This window comes from Rana temporaria, chromosome 4 (assembly GCF_905171775.1).
Source record: "Rana temporaria chromosome 4, aRanTem1.1, whole genome shotgun sequence".
Taxonomy (NCBI): domain Eukaryota; kingdom Metazoa; phylum Chordata; class Amphibia; order Anura; family Ranidae; genus Rana; species Rana temporaria.
Genome location: NC_053492.1, coordinates 185755626 through 185775186, shown reverse-complemented (window position 1 = coordinate 185775186; position 19561 = coordinate 185755626). Strand labels below are relative to the sequence as shown.

The 19561-nt window shown below is 44.8% G+C and overlaps 1 protein-coding gene across 3 annotated transcripts in view; it reads right to left on the bottom strand.

The window, feature by feature from the left end:
* TMEM44 (transmembrane protein 44) overlaps positions 1 to 19561 on the bottom strand; it is a 52783-nt gene that overhangs the window by 26650 nt on the left and 6572 nt on the right. For all 3 annotated transcript variants that reach the window (XM_040349505.1, XM_040349506.1, XM_040349507.1), the window contains exons 3-4: positions 15548 to 15641; positions 12553 to 12716 (exon numbers count right to left, since the gene is read on the bottom strand). In XM_040349505.1, coding sequence (XP_040205439.1) covers positions 12553 to 12716; positions 15548 to 15641 — 258 coding nt within the window. The remainder of the gene's footprint in view (positions 1 to 12552; positions 12717 to 15547; positions 15642 to 19561) is intronic.

The following is a 19561-nucleotide window of genomic DNA, read 5'->3' as shown; positions in this document are numbered from 1 at the left end:
TTTTTCTTGGCTCGTCGTACGTGTTGTCTCCGCGTTCTTGACGTTAGGAATTTCCGAAAAAATTTGTGTGACCGTGTGTATGCAAACAAATGTTTGAGCCAACATTCAGTTGGAAAAAAATCCACGGTTTTGTTGTCGGAATGTGTACACAGCATAAGAAGATAAACATGTAGACTTATGACAAGGTCCAATAGATTTAAAGCAAGTCAAACATACACTTGTGCATCATAATCCACTGTATAGCATCCATTATGTTCAGTTGAAAGTCAAGTGAAATGTATGATAACCTTAGGTACAGAGAAAAGTTTCTTGTAAAGTATGCTTTCTCAAGTCTGTCTACCCCGATTAATAAAGGATATTGTACAAGTTTGGTTTTCAAACTACAGAGCCCGAGAAAGGCAATAAGTAAAAATATTATGAGGTAATTAAAAAAATTAAATAAAATAAAAAGCTAAAGAAATTGTAAAAAGTGGAAAACCAAGATGGGGAAGGATCAGGGTGCTGGAGAAGCAGAGTGAGAGATAAAGGGAAAGGTCTGGGAAACCAGGCACTTGAGGTGGGCCAGCGAGACAGCCTTACGGTATACAGGCATGGTATCTTTTGCAATCTGTTTGTCCACAGTTAACAATGCTCCTGAAAGGGGATATGCTAATAACAAATAACCCCCCCCCCCCCCAAAAAAGCAAAAAGTACAAAGATTTAACCTATGAAGTCCACTCCTTTTAAAATGTAACCAAAGTGTCACTTTGGATCTGTGAAGTACCTTTTAGAATATAAGTGGTCATGAGGCAATCAGGTTTCTGTTTTAATATTTTATTGGATTTTCAAAAATTGTAACACGCCGTGGTTTGCCTACGCAGAGGCGACATTGAACAGAAAAATAAGGAAGTAGCGCATGAACACGTACTGGAAGCAATCAGGTTTCATGTTCAATAGGGCCTCATAAGAATCCTATACATTACCGTATACAGGAGTTGGTATACCCTGATCCAGAATTTCTTAAACTTAGGGCATTTCCACCATATGTGTAAAATGTAACTATCTGCCTGACAACCCTGAAAACACAATGATTGGTATGTGGGGACTGAAAGGGCTATTCCAAAAGGGAGCTAGTACCAGCATAAAAGAAATTTGTAATTTGCCGCAAATGTTCCAACATGGGCTCAGCTTTTGACTGTATCTATCCAAATTTGAACCACTGGAAGCATATCGAAAGGGATCTCTGAAAATCCAGTTCCCATTTAACTACATAAGTGGGGGATATTTTATGCAATTCTTCCAAGAGTGGGGTGTATATAAAAGAAACAAGGCCCAAGCTTTGTAGGTCTACTGAAATGTATCTCTGGAAGTACATACGCAAGGATAAATCTTGTTGTGGAGGTATAAATCGAAAGAGAAAGTATTGATTTGAAGGTACTGGAAAACTGCTCTAGGTCAAAAATATTGTTTAGATTGTAATGTCTCAAATGGTATCACCTCTGAGTTAAAAAGGTTTTATAAGAAGTTTTGGTGACACCAGGGTGCAACTACAGTGTCTGTGGATTCCTGGTGGAAACAGCAGAATTTTGTTGTCATGCGTGTTGTATGTGAAAACATTAGGTAATCCCATTCCCACATCTGTAAGGAGTGTCTGGTCACCATTCAAGAAATGGGTGCAGTGGCATATCAGGGGTATGGCAGACATGGCAAGTGCCATGGGCGCCACATGAAGGGGGTGCTGGTGAGTAGCTGGCAGTCTACTCGCTGCTCAGATTACCCACAGCAGAACACACAGTCTGTGCTCTCCTCTCCTGGGAAGGGCTGGGAAAGTGTTTTTAGTGTGTGGGTCAGGTGACTACCCCTTCGGCACATCTTAATGTTCTCCCTGCAGTGTGGGCGCTCACTATTCGGTCCGCGGCAGTGCAGTGTATACGGGTGGGCGGCGGGAGGAAGTTGCTGTATGTGGGAGGAAGAGCGGAGTTGATGCACAGCTGTGCCCCCCAAATTAAAATGATCGTCAAGGCAATTATAGAGTGTTTCTTTGTGTGTCTCTCCCTTCCCCTCTCCTGTAAGGTCTTAGCTGCTGGAGGGATAGACACAGAGAATCGTTCTATAATTGCTGTGCCGATCATCCATTCCTCAATGTTGGGTCTCCTGCTTGTCATAATGACAAAAGGCAGAGCCAGCTCCAGCTGAAGAGCTCACAGCACAGCAGTAAGATTCAGGGCTGCATGATGACGATTTAGTGTCCCGACTGCCGACCATCACAGGGGAAATATTTTCATCTCATCTCACTGTTAGCCAATAATACTTTGCCCATGTTGCAGCCCCTCCCACCCGCCACATTTTGACTTCAGTTCCAGGAAGAAGACAGAATTAGTCCTCAGCTTGTACCCATGTGAGTTTTTTTTCTTTCTTTGTTTACTTAAGGGAGGGGGGGATGAGGTTCTGCAGCAGGGACAGCCATGTGTTCATTTAGACTTTTAGTGCACGTGACAGAGGAAGAGGGGAACAGGACCAGCATTCACTTATCTATTCATGTTGTCATGTATTTACTCTGGCACTATACCACCTAAACTGACATTATACCCTAACCTGGCACTATACCACCTAACCTGACATTATACCCTAACCTTGTACTATTCCCCTCTAACCTGGCACTATACCACCCTAATCTGGCACTATACCCCCTAACCTGCGATCCGGCTTACTCCCCCGTTGAAGTCCATTAGCGACGAAACGATCGTAGGGTGCCGTGACGTCATCGCGTTCCGTCCTGAACGCCGGCTGTGTTTTCCTGACCGAGTAGCGAGAAGCATCGGAACAAGAGATCGGAGACGTTTTGCTATCCATGCTGTATTTATATTGCCTAATTGTAAGTGCAATTTTTATTAAACCCTCTTCTATTTTCAAACGTTATACGCTATGAGAGGTCCTTCTTCTCTTTTTTTTGGTTTATGACTCTTCGGATTGTATGCTGAGCTATACCGTGGTTATCTTGACGGCTAAGGTATTGGGAGACCAGACTTCCCACAGGCCCTATTAGACTGATGCAAAACAGTCTTTTCATCTGGTAAGCAGGCAATCTTATCCTTCCTCACGGGTGTATTGGTGACAGCTTACCTCACATCAATCAAGAGTCTTTCACATTGTCTGCACAATCCACTTCTCTTTCACAAGGAAAATTACTGGATAGAGTCATATGAACTTTGTTTCGTGGCTTTTTAAGACTTTTTCTTCATATATCCATCTGCATTTTTATGTTTTTTCCTATTCTGGCTAAATTTTCAGTTTATTCCAGAATGACTTTTTTTGTTTATTATTAATTTATATGAGCACAATATCACTCACTAGCGCTGCACTGTTTTTTTCTTTTTTATGTTACCAAGTTGTTGTACACAATTTAGTGCTAGCAGCTATTTACATTTATAATTCAATATTTAATTTAGCGCAGCGTCAACCTTTTGGTTTTTGTTTCTTTTTTCTTTTTTACTATACCACCCTAACCTGGCACTATCACCTAACCTGGCACTATACCACCTAACTTGACATACCCTAACATGGCACTACACCCCTAACCTGGCACTATACCACCAAACCTGGTACTATACCCCCTAACCTGGCACTATACCACCCTAACCTGGGACTACCACCCTAACCTGGCACTATACCACCCTAACCTGGCACTATCACATAACCTGGCACTATACCACCCTAACATGGCACTACTACCCTAACCTGGCACTACTGTGTATCGCCTAACCTGGAACTTTGTGTTGGTCTATCACATAAAATACATTCACATTTTTGGTTGTAACATAACAAAATGTGGAAAAATTCAAGGGGTATGAATAGTTTTTCAAGGCATTGTATGTGTGTGTGTGTGTGTATATATTGTAGCGTCTGGTTACTTCTAAGGTATCCGGTGCTATCGAAATTTAGGGGTAATCAGAGTGTAAGTGACTCTGATTCCAATTTGCAACCATTTGATTAGGGTCTCTGCTTCAGCTTGGCTGTGCTGTGCGCTCATTCTGTCGCGCAGGGGTGTTTTCCCACCCCAGTGCGGTAGGTGGCAGCAGTGGAGTTGAGGTTTGGGTGTTCTCTCCCAGCGACCAATCAGGAGGTTTGGGCCTCGCTGGGCATGCTGGGAGGGGGGTACTTATGAGGCAGACGCCATTTTGTGTGGTCTTCTTCCGGTGTGGCACCCACCTTTAGGGTGGACACCTCACGGCGCTCCGGAATTATGGCCTACCTGGCCGGAGTGTGCGCGCTATGCGGTGTTCCTGGTTTCGAGCCTAAGTTGGTCTGGAGCATTCGAGCAGGACGGGGACCCAGTGGTCCACTGGGTTCCCACTTCAAAGATCCCAAGCGAGTCTAGCTGTTCGGTGGGGAGTCCATCTGAGGAGCGCCAATGAGAGGCTGGCGGTCCAACAGGATTCTGATGAACCACCGGGGATCGAGGTGACCTGACACTGAAGGATTGACCCCTCTTTCAGTCGGTACCTGTGGCGACGTTAATAAAAGAGGTTCCATTCTGACATTCATTTAAAGGGCCTATGGCAGAGGTTCCATTCTGGAATTGAGAGGGTGAGCTGGGGAGTGGAGAGGTAGACCTGGGTGTCGTTGGTATAGAGGTGTTATTGGAAGCCATAGGAGGTTATCAGCTGGCCCAGGAAAAGGTAGAATAGTGGGAATAGGAGCAGTCCAAGGACAGAGCATTGGTGTACCCCAACAGAAAAAGGAAAATGAGTGAAGGAGATAGAGTTTTAGGCGACAACAAAGGTGCAATGAGAAATTTAGGAGGAGAACTAGGAAAGAGCAGAGTTGCAGAGGCCAAGGGAGTGGAGTTTATTGATGGGGAGGGGAAGGTCAACTGTGTCAAAGGCAAAAGAGAGGTCTAAGTAATTCTGAAATAATTGGCATTGGTTTTAGCAGTAAGTAGGTCATTAGTGAGTTTTAGTAGGGCAGTTTCAAATGATTGTGGACAAAGCATTCAAGATGTTTAGTGGCAAACAAGAGCAGAGAAATGGGTCTTAAATTGTTCAAACAGATGGGGTCCTGTGGTTTTGAAGTATGGGGGTAACCAGTGCATGTTTTAGAGGGGAAGGAAAGGTGGTGGTGAAAATGGAGAGATTGAAGATGTGGGTTAGAGAGTGTGGGATAGAACAGCAAGGGGGCCATATCAGTTGTAAGAGGGCAGTTATCATTGACCCATTATCACATGACCTATAATTATAAATGTAGCGCCTGGCTATTTTCAGAGCCAGTGCTATTGGGAATTTAGGGGAAAGTTCAGAGAAATAGTTGGCTAATTGTTTAAATTTGGGGCCTCTGCTCTAGCTTTGGCTGTGCTGACTGTACATGCTGTCGTTTCTGGGGGAGTGAGTTCCGCCCCTGGACAATATGTGGCAGCAGTGGAGTCAAGTGCGGTTGGATATCCCCCCCAGTAGCCAATCACGCCTCGCTGTGCATGCTGGGGAGGGGTATTTAGGGCCAGACGCCATTCTCCTGGGGTTCTTCCTCGTGTTGTCACCCACCATTGGGGTAGCCATTCCAAGACAACCCCCGCAAATGGCCCTGCTGGCCGGGGTGTGCGTGTGTCGCAGTGTTCCTGGTTCCAGGACCACGTTGGCCTGGAGCAATTGATCTGCTGTGCGGGCCCAGTGATCGACTGGGTCCCCAATCTAAAGGGGGTGCTGAGCTGTCCGTCCAATTGGAGAAAGCCGACTGATGAGGAGTCTGTCTGAAAGATACCAAGCATGAGGCTGGTGTTCCAGGAGAGGCCTGTCCATTCATTGGAGGACAAACCTTGGTTCTGAGAGGCTGTATGTTGGTCGCCTGTCAGTTGCTAATTTGACCAAAACTACCTGAAGGAGATCCGGGTGCTGAATCTAATGAAAGAGGATTTCGGACCATAATTGTCTCCAACCTTTAGGAGGGTCTGTGGCAGAGACTTAATCCTACGTTCGAGTGACACTCTGGCTGCCAGGCTGGTGAGAGAGGCCTGTCCAGATGCACTATACCCACTCTGGCTAGAGTGGCGATGTAAAGTTGTTGTTGGAAGCAGGACTGTTTCCCTATCCAGTTACACCTGAACTTGCTATCTTTCATTCTGCTATCCCTTCACCTTCCATTTATTTCTATCATTTTACCCTGTTGGGTAATAAAAGCACAGAAAAGACATCTGTCGTGTGGACATTCCCTTTACTGCAGCTCTCATCAAGTACCCTAGACAGCAGAGATACAGAGGTAACGTGCCACCCAAAATAAATAAGCAGCTCCTTCGGGGGTAGTGATGTTAATCTGCTTAGTGGTATTAAAGCTCAGTTGAACTCTTGATTTAATATTAATTCAGCCAGGCTGCATACACAGTAATAAATATGCTGCTCTTTTCTCTTAGCTGCTAAGCGCTGCAGCAAGGGTTATAAAAATTATGACCAAAGCTTATTTTGCTATACTTCTATTCTAGGTCACCCAGAATCAGCTGACAGTAGGCTAACGTCCAATGTCATCTGACATCGCTGAGGAGCTTCCAGGCTCTGAAATATTGTCGGGATCCGCCCAGATGACTGATTAACAGCAGGCTCCGGCTTTGTGCAAGGCTGAGAGTCGAAGCCAGCTGCGCCTGCCTCCTCTTCAGCCTGGCCTCCAGTGGGCACTGGAGGGGCAAAGCAGAGTGGTGACTGACAGAGCTGACTGAGAACATAGCAATCAGTGGTCTCGGGCTTAGAGCTGGTAGGAGACAGCTGCAGCATCACACCGATGCTGCAGCAGGGAGGTGAGTATGTGTGTTTGTTTATAAACCCCAAACTTCTACTTTAACCTCCCTAACGGTATGATTATATCAGATTTTTGAATCTCAAAGCGTTACATTGTTTTGCATAGAAGTTTGGCATTTTATATTGTATGCCTGTAATTATTAGGCATAACGCACTTAAATCTGTCCAAACAAGAGTCTAGTAGACATCCCGGGTATGATAACGTTTGAAACACAAAATCATAAATTATAATAGATAACTATAAATAATAATAATATAATAATAATAAAATGAATTTCCCCTCGATTCACTATCGCTCAATTCCACAAGTGTTCTAATGTACTAGCTGGTCCAAAACCACTTTTGACATAAAGGGACACTTGGTTGCTATGGACAATCTCAAGTTTCCAGGCAGAAAGAACAGTGGGCCGGATTCAGAAAGAGATACGACGGCGTATCTCCTGATACGACGGCGTATCTCCTGAATTTGGCCGGTCCTATCTATGCGACTGATTCAGAGAATCAGTTACGCATAGATATCCCTAAGATCCGATGCGACGGTCGAAAGGCTGTCAATCAAATAGGAACGCCCAATCCCGCAGCTCATACCCGGAAGCGGCGGGAGAACATCTATCTCGAAAACGGTAAGTACGGCATTGATTTTAAAAAAAATACCCGTTTCTGCTCCCCTTAAATAGCCCCAATCTAATGTTAAAAATTTATTTTTTGGGCGAACCTCCACTTTAAGTATGGCCGTCGTTCCCGCGCCGAGTTTTGAAATTTTACGTCGTTTGCGTAAGTCGTTCGCGAATACGGCTGGACGTAATTTACGTTCACGTCGAAACCAATGACGTCCTTGCGAAGTCATTTAGAGCAATGCACACTGGGATATTTTACGGACGTAAAACAAAACGTAAAAAACGCGGGGTCAAGACACATTTAAATAAAACACGCCCCCTACATCCCCATTTGAATTACACGGCCTTACAGATACAGCCGGACAGATACGCTCAGGTATCTGAATCTGGCCCAGTATATATATAATATAAAAGTGCATGCAGGGCACTGGACAAAGCATTAGGAACAAAAAGGGATGTGGAATGATTTCATACAGTAATGTAATCTGTAAGATTACAGTGTACTGTATGTGTTCATGTTTTATGTACTTTTTGAATTTGCAGCCAGGCTCCGCCCCCTTTAGTCGCGACACTCGCAGGGAACAAAGCCCCGGAACACAGATGATCTGGCGGAGGACACAGCAGGGGGGACATCGCAGGATCCTGGTGACAAGGTAAGTATACTGTACCAAGATTCTGCAATGCAATCCCAAGTGTGGCTTTGGGTTACCGTTAATGGTACTGAAATGTAACCCCGAGACACACTCTGGAATACCGCTATGAGGGTTAAAATACCCTGTCCTGGCAAAATTAAGGAAAGTTTGACCACAGCTCTGACACAGAACACAGCAGTTTGACTGACCAGTGGTCTGACATTCCCCCTGAACACTACATCAATCAATAGCGCTGCTCAGGGCTGTTGATTTGAACCATGTGCAGGGATGATAATACCTCTTTAAAGAGGAACTGCAGTCTTCTCACATAATTTGTAATAAAAAGATCTTTGTCATTCTGAAGCTTCCCTCCAACCACTATGCATATTATTTTATATATACTGTGATTCTGCACTTGCCAAATGTGCTGCATAAATCTCCCTCCACAGAGTCTGGCTGCAGCCATTTTAACTTTGGGCAGCTGAAGCTGCTGTCTGTTCATTTCCTGGATTTACACAGAAAAAACAGAGGCAGACCTCCAGCTCTGCAGCTTTCAGTGGCCCTCTTATAACTCATCCGAGAGAGAGGGAGAGCTGTGCATGATGTCATAAGCCTAGGCATTTTACCAGACAAGAAACAGGAAATGGGCTGTATAAGGTATTTACTGGCAGAAAAAAAATGTTTTACTATCCAAAGTTAAAACAAGGGCAGAAGATTTAATAGATGGAAAGTTGAAAAAAATACTGAAGGTCCGCCTCAAGTACAAATTAACTGAAAAGACATGGTTTATTAAAATAGCGTACAATAGAAAAATGTTATATATCCCTAAAAAAATTAGGTATGCAGATAAGTAGTTGAGCTGTTATTAAGTTAGCTGACTCTATTAAATTCTGCATGGACATCCAGGTATTAAAGCGGGAGTTTACCCGAATTTTTTTTTTTAACATTAGATTTAGGCTAATTAAGGGGAGCAGAAACAGGTATTTTGCCGTACTTACCGTTGTAGGGATAGATGTTCTCCCGCTGCTTCCGGGTATGATCTTCGGGACTGGGCGTTCATATTTGATTGACAGCCTTCTGACGGTCGCACACAGCGCGTCACCAGTTGCCGAAAGTCGGTGCGGCTCTATATGGCGCCTGCGCACCGACGTTCGGCTACTTTCGGAAACTCGTGAACGCCCAGTCCCGAAGATCATACCCGGAAGCGGCGGGAGAACATCTATCTCTACAACGGTAAGTACGGCATTGATTTTTAAAAAAATACCTGTTTCTGCTCCCCTTAATTAGCCTAAATCTAATGTTAAAAATGTATATTTTGGGTGAACCTCCACTTTAATTAACTCTGGTAAAAAAAAAGGGGTAACAAAGGGGGGCAATAACAAATCAGAAATTAGCTTTCAATGATCTTAGGTTGCCTTTCAGCTTTGCTTTTGCGCTCCGTTATTTCTGATCTGGAGATAACATATTCCACATCCAGGTTAAAGGAACACTAAACAACAACAACAAAAACCTGGGGAATGCCCAGGGAAAAACCAAGCCTACTTACCGACCAGCTTGCAGAAAACCAATTAACCTGTCTACAGTATGCGTTAAAAACAGGGGTTCGGTCCGTTAGGAACAATAAAGGTTCGTTTTTTACTAGATCAATTGATTGCTGTAAGCTAGAGCATTTAAATATCACTTACCTCATTTTTCCTTTTGACCTCCAAAATACAGTAATCCAGGTTTGAAAATGCCATTTCCTGTCACTCCTCTTCTTGCTTTCCACCAGCATCTGAGCCGTTTTGCATGGTGGAAAGCAGAATGTGCTCACCCCCTCCCTATGACTACAGCCCTGCGTGAAGATGCTCTCTTATCCCTCACAGGCATGGAGGCTAAGCCTAATGGGAACTGTAGTTCCCATTAGGCTGTGATGTAGCAAGAATGAATGCGCACCGCAAACCAGGAAGTCAGTGAGAATAATGATTCAGGAGTGACGGAGGTGAATAAAACACCTTGATTTCAACAGGTATCAAACTAGTTATAATGCAAAACATTACTTTTTACTTTATCAGCTACTGTCAGACTTTAATTTAAGAGGAAAATATTTTTGTCTTTACAACCGCTTTAATGTATGAATACCACTGAAAGGAATAACAAGAGAGCAGTGTTTTGGAAGGAGAAGGAATGGACGTACTGTTCATTAAATACTGCTGACAGCTGCTGTAACTAATAGGTAAAAGGTATGTCTCAAAAATGAAGAGCGTCCCGTTTTGGATTTCTAGTTTATGATTAAAAGATTCCTGCAAGCCTTTCTTCAGAGAATAAGACCTATGAGTAACATGCATTACTGACTGTAACATTAGCTTAATCTCTTCCCTGCGTTCACAGTACTGAAACTAAACAATGTTTGGTGCACATATTTTCTGGGTAAATGTAATATCATCTAGACAAGATTATTAAGCAGAAACAAAATATACTGACTTGCAGCCCTTGAAACTTTCACATACATGATTTTATTAGAAAAGCAAATTCCAGGAGCTAGAAACTTCATCCAAACAGAGCCTCCATAGCTGATCTCATCAGTTACAACACACACCAACCAGACATGCCTTCATGTAGCTAGATTCAGTAAGAGTTAGGCCGGCGTATCAGTAGATACGCCGACCTAACTCGGAATCTGCGCCGACCTTAGGTGTATTCTCAAACAGAGATACACTTAAACCTATCTAAGATACGACGGCTTGCGCCATTCTATCTTAATATAATATTTAGGCTGGCCCGCTAGGTTGCGCTTCCATTGCTGTTGGCGTAGAATATGTAAATCACTAGATACGCCTATTCACGAACGTACTCCCGGCCGATGCAGTACAGATACGCCGTTTACGTAACGCATTATCAGGCCTAAAGATATTCCATCAAATAGCTGGAATAGTAATATTAAAGTATGGCCGCCGTTCCCGCGTCGAAATTCGAAAATGTTACGTTGTTTGCGTAAGCCGTCCGTGAATAGGGATTTACGTCATTTATGTCCACGTCAAAACCAATAGGCTTGTGCGGCGTACGTTGCCGCAATGCACACTGGGATATGTAGGCGGACGGCTATTGCGCCGTTCCAAAAAAACGTCAATCACGTCAGGTCAAACCAAATTAGCATTAAACACGCCCCCTCAGCCTATTTTGAATTAGGCGCCCTTACGCCCGCCCGCTTTAGGCTACGCCGCCGTAACTTAGCAGGCAAGTACTTTGTGAATCATGTACTTGCCTCGCTAACTTACGGCGGCGTAGTGTAAACACGATACGCTACGCCGCCGCAAAGTTAGGACGCCCTTTGTAAATCTACCCCATACAGTTTAACAAACTATCCTAACTAGCATGGGCGTCCACAGAATTGTATTCAGGGGGGGGGGGAGGGGGGTGCTTCGGCAGCGGCGATACACAGTCGCATTTAACCCTTTCATAAAACCACCCCGTTAATGGCAGAATAGCGCCGCTAAAACGATGATAAAGCGGCACTTTACCGATAACATGGCCAGATGGCAGTGTGAAATAGCTCTTGAGATAATTCATCTTCACTTTGTATTGGAAGTTATTCAGGCCAGGTGTACCAGTCCATGCCCATATAAATATAGCCTAGAGAATGTAAACTTTTCTATATTGCAATACAGTATTGGTTGTTTTCATCAAGATCAAAATATGGTCACAACAAATGTATTGCAATATAGATGTACATTCTCTAGGCTATATTTATATGGGCATGGTGTGCCCGAGACTGAGTAACTTCCATACAAAGGGAAGATTATATAACACACAAATATCTTTTCCAGCAGTAGCTTAGCTGTCCAACTTTTCAAGCAATATATATATCTAAATTCTCCTCCTAACTGGCACTGCTGTTATCTGTGGTTCTTCAGGATTTCCTCCTGTGATGCCATAGATCCAGGCACTGGCAGCGTAGTCTCAGCCACTGACTGATTGCACGCACCTGTGGGAGGAGCCGGCGCCACCCCGGCCGGATCTGCATAGCGACGCATATATACAGGCAAGTAGTCAATCACGGAACAGCCGAGATGTCAAGCAGAGTCTTGAGTGCCAGAGCCAATCCGATGATCAGGCCAGGCGTGAGGGAGGGACAGATGTCTGTATCGGTGATAAGTCGGAAAAGAGAGCAACCCCAGGCCAGCAAACTCAGAAAAAAAGTCCACATCGGCCGCAGCGGCAACTGTCTTCAACACCTCCTTACGATTCCAGGGCGGGTAATTGCTTCCCCTTGCCCTATGCTGCGGATGCCCATGCTAACTAGGGTTTCAGCTATGTATAGGGTCATGCCTTTTTTATTCTCTGGTCATTTGTCTTCTCTTCCATGTGTTCCTCTCTTTATCCTTCTCTCACAACTTTCCTACTACCAACCCAAGTTTTTCCTCTGGTCTCCCTGAACCCTCTACCTAGGCTTTACCTTGACATAGTTTGGTTCTCAACTTCTCACCCTCTGCCTAATGTCCTTGTGGTTCACAGACTGTCTACCCATTGCATGACCTCCCTTTAAAAGAAGTGGTTCATAGTTACCTGCAGTACACTCTCAAGCAGCTTTCTTTGAGGACCATGAGATACTTCAGGAAGTAGAGGGGCTCTTACATAGAGAGAGTAGTACCCAAGACTTATCATCACACAGTATGTAAGGGCAGATAGGACCGGTTTGCGGTGTCTTTTTCTTCTGGAAGGCTGATGACCTTTAAAAAAAAAAAGAATATTTTATTACGTCATGTTTTAATCTGTTTAATGGTTTAATGGTTTGTTAGCACACAAAAATTTAAATGTGCATTTTCCTTCACTGCACAGGTGTGAACCTTTAAAGGCTGGGTTCATACCTATGAGAATTGGATGCGGATTACCCCGCATCCAATTCTTATGACAGGAGATTGTGACAGGCTCTCTATGGAGCTGGTTCCCACATCCCCGCAGCGGCTTGCACAGTAACGCCTCTTTGGCTCAGTTATAGGGCCAAATTCTGGCAAAAAATCGGCCCTGAAACTGAGAACAGGGACACACCTGGCCCCTGCTGCGAGCCGCATCTGTCGGAGGTGTGAACCCAGCCTTAATCTTTGTTGGCTGTGGGGCTATGTTTTTTCTATCATCCTTGTTGCTCATACTGTATTATTTGGTAAACCAGTCAAGTACCAAACTAAAATCTAAATGTAATTGTTGTCTATTTATTAGAAGTGTATGAACACCCTAACAGTAAACTTCTCTTATTTGCTCCTGTTTGATCTGTTAAATATACCTGTAGCGCCTGGTTACTTAAAGGTACCGGTGCTAGTCAAATTTAGAGGAGGATCCAATTATTATGTTCTAAAACTGGTCTCTGTCTCGGCTTGGCTGTGCTGTGGGCTGTCTATTGTTACTGGGGTGTAGTTCCTACCCCAGGACAGTGGGTGGCAGCAGTGGAGTCGAGGTTTGGGTGCTCTTCCCCAGCAGCCAGCTCAGGAGGGTTGAGCCTCGCTGTGCATGCTGGGGGAGGGTATTTATGGGGCAGACGCCATTAGTATGGGTTCTTCTTCGCGTGCGGCACCCACCTTTAGGGTGACTGCGCATCATGGCGCCCCCCGGCGAAATGGTCTTCCAGGCCGGGGTGCGCCTGCCATGCTGTATTCCTGGTTCCGGGACCATGTTGGTCTGGAACATTTGAGCTGTGGCAGGGAGCCCAGTGGTCGACTGGGTTCCCAATCCTGAAGATCCCAAACGGGATAGCTGTTCAGTGGGGAGTCCATCTGAGGAGAGCCATTGAGAGGCTTGCAATCCAATAGGGTCTCGGCAAACCACCGGGGATCAAGGTAGCCGGACGCTGAGAGACTGGTCACCTCTCAGTCAGTACCTGAAAGTTATCTGAAGGAGTTCCAGACGCAATTCTATCAAGGAGGATCATCTCCGTAATCACAATCACAGAGAGGGCCTGTGGCAGAGGCTTTTCCCTGAGTCCATTCCAGGAGGGTCTGTGGCAGAGACTTTTCCTACAAGTTCGAGCGGTACTCTGGCTGCCAGGTCAGTGAGAGTGGGCCTGTTCAGGTACGCTATACCCACTCTGGCTAGAGTGGTGAAGAATACAAAGTATTGTTGGGAGCAGGACTGTTTCCCTATTGTTGCTCCTGAGTCTGCCATTTCTTCTTCTACTTCACCTCTACTCTTCATCACAAGTTTTAATGTTTTTACCCGGCTGGGTAATAAAGATCACAGCAAAGACACCTGTCGTGGACATTCCGTCACTGCTATATGCACCATACACCCGTAGGCCGGCGGAAGAGCCATGAGGTAACATGCCACCCAAAACAAACCAGCAGCTCCTCCGGGGGTAGTGCTACATACCATTGAAAAGTTTTCATGATTTTTATACAATAAGTGCAAAAATAGATGGAGTGGAGCTGAATGGCTTGAATACATTAATATTCTGACCAGTAGATTGAAATAAACACCATACGTCTGTAAACACACATAAACAAGCATACTTACACACCAAAACAATAATACGCCCGTATGCATGTAGCCTAACATTCAATCTCCAGAGAATATAGCCTAAGAACAATCGATTTAGCCCCATTCACACAGAAAAAATTTACATGCAGCGTCAATGGACAAACAGCTATTTGAATATTTTATAAATTGACTCCTTAGTGTTTACATTGCATTTAAAGTAGAACTATAGGCAAAACTATATTTTCCCATTTCATATAGACCATAGAGGGTTAAAACATCTGTCAGATTTTTTATCCACCATCTGTATCCCATTGTTGAGATTTCCCTTCACTTCCTGTCCCATAGTCAAACAGGAAGTGAGAGGAAATCCCTCCAAATAAAGGAATTTCTTGGGGACCCCTATGTCCTTATTGGAAAATTTCCCCTCTATTACTTTTCTGGGGACAACCAAAAATGTGGGATTTTCTTTTACTTTCACTTTCAATAATAAATGTAAACAGGACGAAAGAAAAAAAAAAACTGACAGGTCATCTAATCCCTCTCCACTCTATCCAAAACTAAAAAGAAAATGCTTTGCTTTTAGTTATACTTTTTTTGCTGAAATGACCGTTTACAGGGTATAGAGCCATAATAGTTAACTGATTCCTTTTAAAAACGATTAAAAATAGATAACAATCAATCATATAATGTACCTGTAGTTTCTAGTTTCGTTTTTGCATGTTTCCTGCTTCTCTGCTGTACAGAGCCACAGAGCCAATACAGGGCAGTGATGATTTGGAAAACGAAACTGATTGGTGCTGAGGGGTTTTAGACACACAGTAATCACACCTCCTTGATTAGTGACCACAGAGAGAAAGCTCCCAGTACTGTGGTTATCAGGAAACAGACAACCAGGAAGTGTGGAGATCAGAGAAGAATTACAGCAACTTGAGAGCAAAAACAAACAATGAGGACATGAAAACAGCACTGCATTAAGGTAAAGGAAGCTATTCAGATAAAAAAAATCCTTTGCAAACCCTTTAAGTTGAGTACAAGTCAGTGACAAAATTGTATTATTATTATTATTGGGCTTTATATAAAATGTGTTACATACTTGCTCTCACTCTGTAGCTGGATGTGCATACTGGAAACAAAGTAAGTATAAAGTCTATAACATCTGATAATGCCATATAAGCTCCAGTGATGACCTGTTAAAGCATCAAGATAAAAAAGTAAAACTTGAAACATTAAAAGAATGCTTATATGAAAATGCTAAATATTTAAATGGTTCACAAAGGTATAGAATATGATTTTTGTGTATGATAGGTAAATTGTCAGGCTTTGCTGGTATTTTTTTTTTTTCTGAGTCAGGGTTGAGTGACTTAGGCAGAGCTGGTAACTCACAGGCAGCATCACTGAGACCTCCCACTTCTTTCCAGAAGATAAGAGGTGGAGCTGTCTGGAGTATTCTGAGGAGCCCTGACCAATCCCCAACCTGGATTGGCAGTGGGGCAGGCCTCCTTAAATGCTTAGGGTCAGCCTAGCTGGGGAGGAGTTGTTCGGGGTGGAAGCTGGAGATGGAGTGGTAGGCTGTCATGGGCCGGAGGGAGCTCTCCAGTCTGGGGGGCAGGGGCAGATTCAGGGAGGGACAATGGGGCAATTCCCCCCCCACCGAAGAAAATATTACGACTCAGAGGCTCCCTCCCTCCGCCATCTCACCAGATTTTGAGAGACACCATCTAAATGCAGCTGCAGGGACTTTATTTCTGCTTCCCCTGGCTGCTCCCAGTTGGCCTAAAATATATTCCCTGGGCCCCATCAGTCCATTTAGAGGGGCCCAAGATGCCGTAGCATGGAGAGACTTTTTGTTTTTAATTCCGCACTAAGGCGTATTAACTACACCAGGAGTTGCATTTTGCGATAATGAAATGAAGGTTTCGGCTCTGGCGGAGTGATATCAGTCAGCAGCCTTGTCACTGCCTAACTCTTTGAGCCAATAGGTGCTGAGTGGAGGACAGACTCAAGCTGAGGGGGAATTAGCAGTGGCACAGTAAGTGTGTCTGTCGTCGTCGTTGTTGGTCATCATCATCATCACACCTGTATTGTGTGATTATGATATAGCATGTCATATTGGCAGGGCTCAAAATTTCAAGTCCTGAGCTACTAGCCAGGCCTCAAGAGTTACTCGCCACCAGTTGCCCCACCTAATTCATACACTGCCCTGCGCCTAATTGCACCCGTAAACACGCCCTCGTAGATTATCTCATGGAATGACAATATTTTATGCAGAATCAAGTTACAAAATTAAATATTACCAACAACAACTTTAACAAAATGGGACAGGGCACTGGGGGCAGACCAGAGGGACAGGGCACTGGGGGCAGACCAGAGGGACAGGACACATTGAGACCAGTCTGTTCAGTGCTCAGGCTAAACTGTTGGACACTTACATAGAGCACAAGGAGAAGAAAACTGCACAAACTAGAAGGCTGCCGCTCTCATGTCAGGGCAATCCTCCACCTCACTCATTACTTTCTGCTCTCCAGCTACATTGGTCGGGGCCCGGGGGAGGGGGGGAGGCTCAGAGAGGTCATACTGTTGGGTCCCATGGCTTAATGAGAATTGTAAGGAGAGCACTTGTGTACTGCTCTGCCTGTGCGCGGCTCACCAGACTACTTTTCCAGAGCATGCACCTTTCCTCTTCGGCCGCCAATCTCATCGGGACTCTAAGTGTAGGCACAGATTGGAGGGAGATTGGTCATGCAGCCCTGTCATCACTCGCCCCCAGCTTAAATCCACTCGCCAAATGCTAGTAGGCGAGTGGAAATTTTGAGGGCTGATATTGGTACATATTGGCTGTGTCAGTGTACAAATAAATTAAAGTGTGGCATGTGTCAGAATACAAATAAATCGGATGCTGGCATGGGGATGCATGTAACACTTTAAAACAGTGTCACTGTTTTAAACAAGGTTAGAACTGTATGATACGTTAAATACAGTTCTATAAGCAACACCTTATTTTCTGGCAGTGGCCCTCCCGAGGCTAGACTCTGGATCCACCCCTGCTGGGGGGTGACCCTGGGCCTGGGACTCAGGTGCGGACAGAATCCTTCTCAAGACACATGGAGGTGTCCTGGACAGGAGGCACGGGAGCAAGGAGAGGACAGCAGGAGAACACTGCCAGGCAAGTCTCCAGGGAGGTACAACAGGTCGCAGCCAGGAAGGCCGGTTAGTGACTCACAGTCAGGAAGGACTGGAGAGGCATGCCTGAGAGATTGCAGTCTGGGATGGGTGCAGAGCCAGTGGAGTGGACTGTGATGGCACGGTCAGTGGAGAGAGGCAGCTGCAGCCAGGAGGACTGGCAGTTCATGAAGAGGTGGTACTGGGAGCAGTAGCCACGTAGACAGCTAGCACTGGGACTACCTATAATTTTGCTACACTACAGAGGCCCGTGGTCCCTGCCTGCAAAGGGCATTCATTTTGGGCATGACTGAGTCAGTGTCAGACCTGCATATCAGTGCTAGCTGGTCCCGGAGAGTGAGATCAAGAGTGAAATAAAGTGCTGGAGAGCGAGATCAAGAATCGAGTTTGTGCTGGAGGAAGTTGTATATCCAGAAGGTGTATATAGTCCCTCAGTCCCTAACATGTTCTGCAATCATTTGGGCATCTTATAACTACCCTATCCCCATCCAAGTTTAATCCCCTAAACAAAAATACAAAAACAAAGTTCAAGGATTGGTTTTCTGCCTAAGCCCCCGTACACACGAGAGGATCTATCCGCTGGAATTGATCTGCGGATCAGTTCCAGCGGATAGATCCGCTGGTGTGTACAACCCAGCGGATCTGTTTCCGCGGATTTTTATCCCCTGGGATGGATTTCAAGCGGATAAAAATTTGAAGACATGCTTTCAAATCTATCCGTTTGAATCCATCCCAACGGATTGATCCGCTGGTCTGTACAGACTCACTGGATCAATCCGTCCGAATGGATCCCCCGCATGCGTCGTAATGATTCGACGTATGCGTGGAATTCCTTATATGACCGCGTCGCGCACGTCGCCGCGTCATCATCGCGGCGACGGCGCGACACATCATCGCGATGGGATTTCGGCGCGGATTTCGATCCTATGGTGAGTACACTCCATCGGATCCAAATCCGCGGAAATCCTCGAGAGGTCCGTTGGACCGTATCCGCGGATAAATCCTCTCGTGTGTACTAAGAGTAAATGAGAACTGTGTGCCTGGCTGGGCAGGGTGACGGACTGACCACAACACTCAGCAGCCCCTACGGGGGTACCGCTACATTTATAATTATGCAAACATTACGTGCAATGGTTTTCCATCATAAGAAGTCAGGGTTAATCAGTCCAAACATGATACGCCTCTCACTATACACAATGTTTAAAAGTGAGATTTGAATTCCCTAAATTCTTTCACATTTAATTCTATCTCTTTTAATTTAAGATTGAAAGGTCAATAGTAGGAATGAGTGGCGTGATTTCACGAAAGAAACTACATCATTCTAAATATGCCACTAAAGAGACACACATCTTTAAAAAAAATTAAAAATAAAATACTCTTTTTTTTTCTAACATAATTCAGCAAACCACTCCCTGAACAAAACTGAGATTCCTACATTGCCACATTCTGTAATATTATACAAAATTCCTTTGAAGTCGGATCGCCTTGAGTAGTGTGTATTAACACCACTCCCATTCACTTGCATTGTTTTTCTTGACAGCACGACTTGGGACGACTTGAGGCGATTTCAAGTCGGATCACAAATCGCCCCAGTGTGAACCGGCCTTAGTGTTCTTTGTTTTTGTGTTCTTCCTTTTTTCATGTACTGCCATTTTTTTTATCTTACTTTGCTATAACCCAGTGGCGGCCTGTCCATTAGAGGTGCCCGGGCACCGCTCCCTCTCTCCCCTCCACACCCCTATATACAATGGATAGATTCCTGCATAGCATGAATCTATCTACTACGGCTGCCAAGGCCACTCCATATTCATACATCCGGACCCTCTCAGGGCACCGGGTACATGAATTACAGCGGCAGTTTTTTTTTTATTAGAGCCAGAGGCTTCAAGATATGGTGGGCTTGGGTCGCAGAGTATACGATTCGATC